The sequence below is a fragment of the Sabethes cyaneus genome, chromosome 2, assembly GCF_943734655.1.
Source record: "Sabethes cyaneus chromosome 2, idSabCyanKW18_F2, whole genome shotgun sequence".
NCBI lineage: Eukaryota > Metazoa > Arthropoda > Insecta > Diptera > Culicidae > Sabethes > Sabethes cyaneus.
This window is the reverse complement of record NC_071354.1, coordinates 38,242,282-38,254,045: the sequence shown is the minus strand read 5'-3', so window position 1 is coordinate 38,254,045 and position 11,764 is coordinate 38,242,282. Positions and strand designations below refer to the sequence as shown.

At 38.5% G+C, this 11,764-nt stretch overlaps 1 protein-coding gene across 1 annotated transcript; it reads left to right on the top strand.

Moving 5' to 3' along the window:
- Positions 1-5,616: 5,616 nt before the first annotated feature.
- LOC128737938 (chymotrypsin-2-like) lies at positions 5,617-6,482 on the top strand. The gene is made up of 3 exons (XM_053832715.1): positions 5,617-5,671; positions 5,736-6,286; positions 6,345-6,482. The coding sequence occupies exons 1-3, from the start codon at positions 5,617-5,619 to the stop codon at positions 6,480-6,482; spliced, it is 744 nt and encodes a 247-aa protein (XP_053688690.1).
- The last annotated feature ends 5,282 nt before the right edge of the window (positions 6,483-11,764 follow it).

Genomic DNA, 11,764 nt, shown 5'->3' with positions numbered 1-11,764 from the left:
TTTCAAACATATATGAAAATAAAAAACTGGTTTTTTCTCTAACTCAAGTAATTTCAGTTTAATTATTCCATGTTTGGCCATTTTCCACTATGCAGCGTTTTCTAATATCTTCTTGAAGACGATTAGAGTCAAGTCAATAGTACAAAAGAAAATTGTCGTACGATGACATCAGTTTTTTTATTGTCGCGTAAAATGGGCGGTGTTAAATCAGACCGGACCAAGTCGCAAAATTTAAAAAAAAATGAGTTAATGACAGCAAGCGATCAAGAATTTTCTTAGTTACATTTTACTCTTATCAGATTACATCAATGTTACAAACAGCCAGAATTATGAGATGATTTTGAAAGATTAATAGCTACAACCCATATACAGTAGCAAACTTTGAACGCGTCTTTATCAAAGTCAAAGTTTTGTCACTTGGTTCGGTCTGACTTAACTCCGACCAAATAGTCTTCGAATTTCGGATATAACATCAGTTTTCTATATGCATCAGCTGTTTTGGATAAATATCAATCTTTCAATTTTTAGTACTTTGCAAATTGGATTAATCTGTACCATCAATAATGACTTTTTGTGAAAATTTTCAACAAGTTTTTGTTGGTTATTCCACACGTAATATTGCAAATTATCATTTCAGTTGCTTACGTCATTTTTTAATCATAAGTAGATATGTCGAAAGAGGCAAAAGAGAAAATAAAGCATAGAACCTTTTCTAAAACTTCAACCTGCTTATATCAGAATATCGTTGATTTGGAAACACAAACAAAAATTAAACTTTTGCCTCTTTCGAAATACCTACTTGTGAATAAAAAATGTTGCCATGTTTATTTTTTTCCGTTTGCCCCTTTTTGAGATATTCTATACTAAACTAAAAAAACACAGGAAAAACGTTAGAACTCGTTATATGTATGAGTTTTTAACTTGCAATGTTCTACAAAAATATGTCTTTTAATAAGAGAAACAGCTTTGTAAAGCATTATAATGCAATAAAACCATTAAATTTGAAGCGAAAACGTGATTTTTAAGAGGTCTTTATGTATAACGCTCTGTGAGATAGAAACTATAAAAATACGCCTACTATGTCTTTGGCAAAGTTATTTATATAATCTTTAGTTACAACTTTGTCGAAGAAATTATCCTTCTATCTCTTTTCTACAAAAAGTTATTATGTGTTATGTGTTTGCAAGCCAAACTGGAGCTTAGTCGTTGATTTCACATTAATTGTCTTTTAGAGTTGAAGAAATTTGCCAAACATTGCAGGGAGCTATTATGAATCGCTTAGCCGCAAAACTAAATTTCCGCTTAGTTTTCGTTTCTGGAACACTGTGCACTGACGTCGAGGTACATTGATCAGGTACATTGTCCTAGTAATGCGCAATACGTAAAAATGTTTTCTGTATTCACTCGATTGCAAAGATTTGCTGCCCGAAACCGGCAATATAACAGGAAAATCTTTCAAATCATCCGCGAACGTACTACGAGAGACGACATAAGTCCACCCAAGTCGTTAACGAAGATATTAAGGAACAAGGGTCCGAGTACGCTTCCTTGGGGTACGCCGGAAGGGAGAAAAAATATTCGAGTGCAAGCGCACTACAACATATGCAGCACTATCCATCAGATATGAACAGGGCCGTTTTGAAATCGAATCCCAAGGGCCCAAATGCCCATGTTCTTCAACTTAGCGATAACCAGAATATACCAGGACAGCATCGAAAGACTTTACAAAGTCAATATACTCCGAGTCGACTTTACGTTTTATTTCGACTTTATGGATATAGTAGAGCCATAGCATCTGAGATTAGTGGTGGAAACTGTGATGAGTTTCAGAGATGACTGTGCCACTGCATTATACAGGGCGCTGTAAGCTAGTAAGCTAATTTTTCTAATACGTTAATAAGGCAATAAAGTAACGAGACTTCAGGGTAGTTGGCGACACAGTTACGAGTACAGTGGACCCCCGTTCGTTTGAACGATTCCTCATGCAAACTAACGGGGTTACTTTTTAATTTGAACAACTGGCCACCCTAAATATGCTGAAACTCGTATGAACTGGCCGCCCTGCTCTTTGTTATTGTTTTGATGGTTTGATTTAGTTGGTAGTTGCAAGCAGCGAATATTTCATTTTCCGATCGGATTTCTATCATATTCGTTGGGAAAACGGAATGTGAAACAGATTAAATACGCTTGGTCAGAACAAACAAATCGTGTTTATATGCATTGTGTGCATAATTATTGGTCATAATACTTCACAAACTTCTCGGACGTACCACAAGGCAGTAACCAAGGATTATTGCTTCTTTCACAATTTTTCAACGACGCCTGTAAGGTTATACCATGTGGCCGATATTTTTATTTATGTTGACTATCTAAAGCTTTACCCTTTTGTACGTTCGACAGCTGATTGCATCGAATTTTAGCGACACCTGAATGACTTGCCAAAGAATTTACTGATCTACTTACATGCATTGTATTAATCCCTTGTTCGTTCCGTACTAAAAGCTTCAGCTGCCATTTGGAGCTCATACACAACTATTTGGTCGAACAGGATGTAAGTTACTCACGCAAGATTCCTACGCTACACGTTGAGATATTTGCTTTGGAAAAACCCAACGGAATTACCACCATAGGTTAAGTGCAACCGCTTGCTTGATATGAATACTTTGGTCAAGAGAAGAGATAAATGTAGAGCAGTACTCTCCCAACATCAACATTCCACCTAGAAACCACAGATCATTGGATTTTTTAAAACTTATCAGCGCACTGATCGCGGCAAAAACGAATCCATAGGGGCAATGTGTGACGTTTTTAATAAATAATACTCTTTTTTTAAATTTTCTGGGTCCATTGATGTGTTTAAAAATAAGTTAAGGAGATTACTCTAGTATATAAGATAGGCACTAATCTTAAATTAGTATATAAGATTAAACTGTGTGTGATCAAAAACGTACTGTAAACTTTGTAAACGTGTATTGAGTATTGATTTTTAAAAATGATGGAGTTTTTTTGCCTCCTTGAAAATGACTGATCTGATCATCTCAAGGAGGACTGGCTGGCCAGATGATTAAAAAAAATTAATGACAAATGATATCTGCCACAGCTCATTACGAATTCTTTCGTTGTTTTTTACCACGAACTAGATTCGTAAAATCAATCCTGAATGTTTTGTACGTAGTATCAAAGCTATATTCGTGCGAATCATTGCATTTTACAAAATGGTTTGTAGATTTTACGAATGCACGAAAAGGCTGTCGATAAAAATAATACTAGATTTCACTATTTTCCGATAGGTGTCAGTATGCTACATTACCGACACCTATCGAAAAATAGCGAAACCTTTATTATCTCTGAAAAAAAGCTGATTTTATCGGGATTCGAACTGAGCTCGTTTGTCATACTTCTTTACGAACAGCCGACGACGCCGCAAACCACAGAACTACAGCTACTGCGTACCAAGAAGTACATAATTGCACAAGTCTATTTTCTCTCCATACAATCTTCGCATCCCGTTTTCGTCGATAATGATGCCAGACAACAACCGTGCATCAAATGGGTCTTGATGCAAGACAGCTACGAATGTGCTCTCGTAAAAAATACGAACCTTTCGTAATAACAACATTTGCGGTACACAATAAGCCTACGAAAGTTTTTAAATGCTATGAAATTATTTGTACCAGCTACGAATATAGTTTTACGAATGTTTTTTCAAACAAAATACGAAATTATATTCTCAGTGCAATAATCGTTTCCTTGTTCTTTGCTGTATCCGTTTCGTATTTCCGTGGTAAATGAAATGAAAATGGTTAATGCTTGTTCGCGGTAAATGAGAGTTTCGGTATACTACCTTACCGCAATCGCGATACTTACATCCCGCTGATGGATCTGCCGTCTTAGGTATAGCTTGCGAGGCACAGAATTTAATATTCAATCGCTCACTCTGAAACAGACGCTATTTGAGCCGCTCCTCGCGTGGGTTACAGGCACTCAAGTTGTCACCTTCTAGCTTTGCTGCTCCAGTATATACATAAAGCATTTCCAGGTATGGATATCGATCGTCATCGTTTGACTTAGATCCTCGAGGAGGCGCTAGGGCTTGAGTGAGCCAGTGCTATATGTCACGCTCCTTCCAGGTAACTAAAATATGAAAGTCTGTACCCCGCAAGCTATTAGGTATTAGGCAGACCCATCATGTATCATGCCCCCGGTAGTAGTACATTAATATTATAGTCCAACCGGAAAACGATCTGTACTACATAGCTTATGCGTTGCTAGAGTGTATTTCAGAGGTCGAGTTTGGGGGATGTATACAGTCGCAACGTAGAGCGATTGAACTCGCAAATTTATGCAAACTGCTATTTACTCAAGGTTTACGCAGTTAGCTGGAAACACGCAGTAATTTCTTAGGTGGTTTTTGACACCAATTAGCACGCTGCCATCCCAAGAATGAAGACTGGTTGACGGGCTTCGATCACAGCGTAAAAGTTAGTATAGTTGAAAAAGGTTTTGCTGCTATCGAAGTGTTCGTGGAACCGTAATTCCAGTAGGATTAGAATGTCATAGTCACAACTACTTAATAACAGCCCCAGTTGAACGATTTTAGTACGCAAGCCCCTCACGTTCAGATAATAAATCGAGAACAGAATAACTCGACTGTGACGAGGGGATATCAGGAAAGTTAAAGGTGAATGGCTCACTAAGCGCCAAAACATGTCACTGCAAGGTGCATACTTTTCACATTCAATTGAAAAGTTCAGTTCAAAAATGAACCGAAAAAATGTGATAGTCTAAAGAAGAACGGTCAAAGTATGAGAAAAGTGAACCGTTTGCGAAACGAAACTCTCTCTTAGGTTCAAACTACTCTCATATGATTATGGATATATCATAATATTAAGTGAAATTTTTACTCCACTAATACAATTAAATTAAATAAAGTGGAAGATTGAGATCTTTCAGTACACTTATTTCGAATCATTTGCCAAAGAGACAGGTCAGTGATTAATTCTATAAGAATAATTTCCCTGATTTTATCATATCAGCGAGATCAACAACTGCCTTTTCTTCCAACCACTATTGGGGACATTTTGCATTGAAATCGCCTACTGAATGACGAGCGGTAATGCCCCTTATCAAGAATGACAATGTCTTTCATACGTTGATTACAGTTCAAACCTGGAAAAGCCACTGGTCGTTTTTGGGTGTGAGATAAAATGGCAAATTTATGATACGTTGGCGACAAAGCAATAAGCGTAGCAAGCGATTTTGCAATGCGGGCGAGAATTTTCTGGATTAGACTTCCGAAACCCCTTAGCATGGATATTGCTTAAAATGTTAGGCTTACCTTCAATTAATCACCTAACTCCTGTAAAATACTGACTACAAACTGAATTTCCGAGGAGGTTGATTTGGAAATTCTTTCTCAAAGCCTTAAAATACCTAGTTAACACTAGGTAGCTACCCCCAATGGTCACAATCGCCCATTTGTTGGTGGTATGCTCATAATCAGTTGAATCCGATTACGATAATTCTTGAATTGGAAATCACTTATCACCCGAATGGCGCAGATTATAAAAGAATACCGTCTAGTTTGTGTTGCCATTATTGTTCGTACAGTTCACAATGATCCGCTTTGGTTTACTACTACTTTGCTTATCAGTTGGTGCGTTAGCCGTGCGTAAGTATTCAAATCAATAGAATTATACGTCGAAATGCCCTAACTGCCAATCATTGACAAACAGCAACAGCTGATCGGCGCATTGTTGGTGGATTTCCCGCCGAATCCGGCGATGCACCGTGGATGGTTTCGATGCGTAACGCATTCAATATCCATTTCTGTGGAGCAACTTTGCTGAACCAGCGGTTCGTCCTCACAACGGCCGTTTGTATGGAGGGTAGACTGTCTTCCACAACCATGGCTGTTGTTGGTTCACGTTTCTTGAACACCATAGCAGCCCCCTATTATGGTCTACAAACCATCACACATCCACGGTATAATCAAAATACGCTAGAATTCAACGTGGCATTGTTCCAAACGATCCAGAGTGTAATTTTTACCAACATAGTACAACCAATTCAGCTGGGTGCTGATTTCACAGAGGCTGGTACTCGGGCAAGATTTTTCGGTTGGGGTGCCATCCAGCAAGGAGATGGCAATTCAAACGCCCTGATGACCATCAACCTGAACGTGATGCATAATGAAGCTTGCCGAAATTCGCTCGGATCCGATGGAATGCGAGTTACCGATACCACGCTGTGTACGCTTAATCGCGAAGGACAAGGAGTATGTACGGTAAGTATTGTGGGAATAACTACTTGCCTCAGCCCGTGGTGACCCAATTCGATTTTAGAATGACGCTGGAGGTGCACTGGTATTCGATGGATTGGCCATAGGTATTGCCTCCTGGAAGCTTCCGTGTGCAACCGGACGTCCGGATGTCTTTGTACGAGTGTCCGATATCCGCGAATGGGTGCTGAGCATAATCTAGATCATTATAAATTCGAAAGCGATATTGACAAAAAAGACTGTTTGAGTATGATAAAAATTTAAATTCCTGTTACTGTTGAGATGTAAAGCGGCTGTATACATCGGACTTGATAACTACGTCGATTAACTGCGCTCCGTGGAAAACGTAGGCGCAAAGGTTATCACTTTTTCTTACTGAGAGTATAAATGTGCTTATATTTAAAAAAATAAATTCACCGGAAAACTATAACATAATTAATCGTGAAAAGTGTCAACTTTACACATCGAAAGCGAACTACTAACTCTTTGATTACTACAGTGAAAGTATGTTTTATTGATTCTGCTGCGTTATTTAGAATTAACATTTAAATATTTTTTGTCAATTAGACACTCAAAAAAAATCCATAATTCTTGGTGAATTACCCTCTGGGCTAAAACCACTAAAAATCCATAATTTTTATTAATATTCATCACTCTCAGTCATCAAAAGTCACAACATCTCTCTTGTTTGAGTAGCATTTCACGCAAAATTGTAATTCGATTTGTATATGTTGGCTCGCTTATGGAATCATAGCTCATCTGGTTCTTTACAGATAGAGACTTGCACCTCCACGAGGTACATTATAACATCGATTTCTACCTGTAACATCCTTCTACCTGTGACATCCAAAGGTTGGCTAGCTCAGTGCAGTTTTTTACTATTTATATACGGGGTAAAACGAGGTAACATTGAGCAATTAGACCATTCTCGTAAATAAAAGAAATAAACAACTTCTGCCAACTTTACTGAACTGATCAATGTTACCCTCGATGATCAATGTTACCCCGTTTTACGGTACTTGGAATCAAAACGATCAACAAAACTGCATAACGCAACTGTCAGAACGTTTCGCTAGCACCAGCACACCGTTCGAAGTTGTGGGATATAAAATTATAAACATACTAAAATCAACTGTTAAAATATCGTTAAAATGACTCCTGGGCAGCTTAATGTTGTCAATCTGACAGTAGCGAGAAAAGGGCCGGCGACGTACGTAACCGCTCTGGTGCAATAACCACGGCACGCCAATAGAGAAAATAGAGAAATTTCAAAGCTATCATACAGGTTTGAACCGAAATATTCCAGAAATCTATACAATTTTGTACACATAGGTACATGGTTAACGGACGGCTATGATCAAAAACCAAAATATAAAGCTTATGCGAAAACTTGAAATATTATGAAGGATTGGGTAGGGCTTTTTGTGATACCGAATTTAGTTATTAGAGAAAACACAACTTATCCCATTACGGGTCAAAACCCGACTGATCAATCTATTTTCCATATTTACTACACTTTCTAGCTTAAAGCTAATAAAACTAACCCTAGCCTAGCCCTACATAAAAAATTGGTCCCTACCATAACCTAATTAGCATCGGCATGTTCACGTTGGGTGTCGTTGCGTCGCACTATGGGGCAGAACCCGAAAATGCTCAGACAAAACCTCAAAATTTTTATTTGAGATATTCTATCAAACTTAATATTCTACGTATAGTAGACACATAATCTATAAGAAATATACATAAATTGTTTTAATAAGTAGTTTTTCAATAGGCATTAAAGAAGGTGAAACACAGTGTAAAAAAATTTTGGAAAATGAAAAAATAAATATCATTTAATCTTTTAGTATCTAGCTACCATGCTGCTTAAAATTCTATACTTTTGAAGGACAATTCACATTTAAGGGATTATAAACTAATAGTTTAGGTGATATTAAGACAGATTTTTTACTAGTAGGCTTTGTTCTGACGAAGTGTTTTAGAACAAAATATTTGTTATTTTTGTCAATTTTCAATAGCGTGAAGAAAAAGATTTCCACAGATTTCCGCTCTGACACTACCATAAAATCAACATTCAGGGTGTTAACTAGTAACAAGCAAAAAATTAGCTGCTACTAGTTGCTTTTCAAATGCATGTTTTCCGGCATTTTAGGCTACAAATTAGTAAATGCGCGCGCCAGTACGAAGTTCATTCCTGCTGTACGTTAAATAGTCATGCTTGTGTATGTAAGACATAGCATTATTATCGTTATGAGATACATCGGAGTCGATAAGGGGAATTCAGGACATTGTAAAGGCGACTACTTAACAGCTTTTTCCCAATTAGCTCTGTTTCAAGTCAAGTTGGCAGTAGAATATGTTCGATTGGACTTTCAGCTCGACTCAACTAGCCTCCATTTTGTTTATTTAGAGTCGAACATGTTGATACGAGTTTGCAGGATAAACAGATTGCTATACTCTGTCAGTTAGGGGGACTGGGGGTATAATGCCCATGTTAAAAAGAATCTCGTATTACTTGTCAACGCGGAATGCATTTCAAGAAACTATATAATAGGTCCAAAAGTTGAACAATTTTTTACATAACTCACTCGTCTTGAAGCGAAAAAATCAATAAAATACGTTAAAATCGTGAAATATTATGAGGCCTGCAAAAATTTGTTTTCAGACTCGTTAGGGGTAAAATGCGCATATGTGTGTACAAAACGAACCACAACAAAGGGTCAAAATGCGCCACAACAAAGAATCATCCAATTTGCTAGCTTAATTTGTTAGGAAGAGATTAATTATGGGCCCTATTCTGTAAGTCACGTCGAGTGTCACTTTGCTCGACTAGTCGACTTTTGGTATTATGTAAGTCACACGCGACCCGATTTTGTCGAGTAACTCGGCTGAGTCCACCGCCAAAAAGCAAGTGACTAAACGGTTAGCAAGTGACGCCTGAGCTAGCTTTGTTTTGGTCGTGCATTGAGCCGCTATGCTGCCCGTTCTTCTTGGACTCGACATTCGACAGTGACTGAGTCGAGCCGAGTTGCTCGACGTGACTTACAGGATAGGGCCCATATATAAAAAGATAGCGGTTTTACATTTTTTAAAAGAATACAGTAAGGAGAAATCTATTCCTTCTATATTTTTTATGAAAGGTTTCTTGCAAGCATACAGTAGTATGATGAAAACATTTAAATGAAACAGATGGAATTAGTGTTCAGATTTATTTGGAGATTAGGAAAAAATACAAACATATTCTTTAAAAGTTCAGTAAGTACATATTTCATTGAAAAGAAAAAAATGTTTGTAATAACGTTTAACATTAAACGCACATGTCACAAGTGATTGAAGATTGGTTGGCAGCGCACTCAGTGTGGAACCATGTTTTGCATTGAATACACATCATCCAACCTTCACCATCTATAGATAAGCTAAACACAATTCCGCAGATTGAGCATAGAATATCATCCATCACAGTTACCGAGTCTGCTTTGACAAGTGAGTGGTCGTGGGTTCGAATCTTAGTAGAATCAAGCCATTCGATGTCAAAGTGACTTTAGCATGGGTTTATTCTCAGGCCCCTCCAATTTACCCTTCCTTCGTGCTGAATTCTATATTTACCCACTGAAGCCTCCTGACAGTGCAAATGTCCCTCCTATAGTTAAGTGTACTGGTCAGAGGTACGAATGAGTCCTCGCCAGGGACGGCTATAATATGGGATAGTGCTGGCAGCGAGGAATAAGTGGGTAAAGTAGATCAAGCTTTGAAGGAAGGGTAAACCCCAATACACACAAGCACGCATAAATTTAATAAGCATATCGCTCACTCAATAGCGATTATAGCAAAAAGAAATGCAGTGCAGGTCATACAGCAAACACCCGGGCGATATTACAATAGATCAACTATACTGGTCGCAGTAATGAGTCCACACATGGAAAAAACAATCACAGTATTTACTGTAGTATTCCGCTTCCGTCTTTTTCGAACCGTATCCTTCTTCTTGATGTTTCTGAATTCCTTGGTAGCGTTGTCCTTCAACAGTTTTTTACGATACGGAGATGATGTTAACTCTTCACTTTGTTCTGATTTGGGTGTTCGGCGCCTTTTAACGTTTCTCTTCGATACTGGTGCTGTTGCGGTGGGTGGCAAGTCGAATCCCTTCAGCTCTCCTTTAGTTGGTACCCGATTGTAATCCCAACGTCTGGGCTTATCCTCGTTGAAAAGTTTATTCTCTTTCTCTGTAATCGATGTAGGAGAGATGATGTTCAATGCGGATGAGCTGTTTTCGACATTTTTGTTATTGGCAATCAAGGAGTGGACAACTATGTTTCCGTTCTCGTCAACACTGTAGTGAACTGTTGGGTCCAAAACGAGCAGGTCTGCATCAGTGTCAAATATTTCCAACTCCGCTGTAGTTGGTACGTCGCAGTAGTTTACACAATGTGGCTCCGATGTAAGTTCGTGCTGTCCCTCCGATACAGAATGAACGACTGGTACACCGGGATTGGTTTCAGTACTCTGGTCATTGGAAACCATAGTGTGTACAACAATGTTGCCATTTTCCTCTATACTGTAGTATTCATTTGGATCCAAAAAAAGAAACTCCGATGCATCAAACTGTTGATCAACGCTCGTAACGTTGACATAACCTGTCACGCAAAGGAAATTGTTGATTTGAAACCAATTATTGCAATAATGAATTCAAATTACCCTCCGTTGTCTCATTGATGCGTTGGTCAAACGATTCTGTGAAATTTACAGAATTCACAAAATCATTGATTCTTTGTGTGATGGCTAAATCGTTGTTTTCGGCTGGATGATTATCCACGATGTCGTTGGAAGTATCTGCAGTCAGCAAGTCAGCAGCTGCATCGATGATTGTCTGTGCGTCTATGTTCGAATCATTGTTTTCGGCTGGCTGATCACCCACGGCGTTTTTTAAAGGATCTGTATTCAAGAAATCAGCAGCTGCAAAATCGTTGCCCGTAAAAATGTGTTGATTAATGGGACTTATTCCGGTCACCTTAAAACCGTTTTTAGCACTCGCGATAGACGCACTTGCGGAGTATGCGCTATTTATCAAACCAGCTACGTTGAATATTGTGACAGCTTTTCCTGGATTTTCCTTTTGAAATTTCGTGAGGGCCTTGTTGTAGTTCGACTTAAGTGGCCCCATGAAAGACACGTCTAGGGGTGCAACTTATGTGAGGTGTGAGGCGGTATGGAAAGGATCCGCACATGGTTCTTCTTTGCTTTTTCAAGCACTTCCACATTCCTGGTGTGGCTTGAATGCCCATCAATGATCAGAAGTACTGGAGATTGTGCTGTTGATTTGGTGTGCGCCAAAAAATGGTTAAACCAGATGGAGAACGTGTTTTTTGTGCTCCAACCGTTCTCATTACAAGCAAAAATCGTTCCCTCAGGTGCTCCAGCCTTTAGAGCCTCGTTCATTCGTTTCCGGGGGAAAATTATCATAGGTGGAATATACTCTCCGGCTGC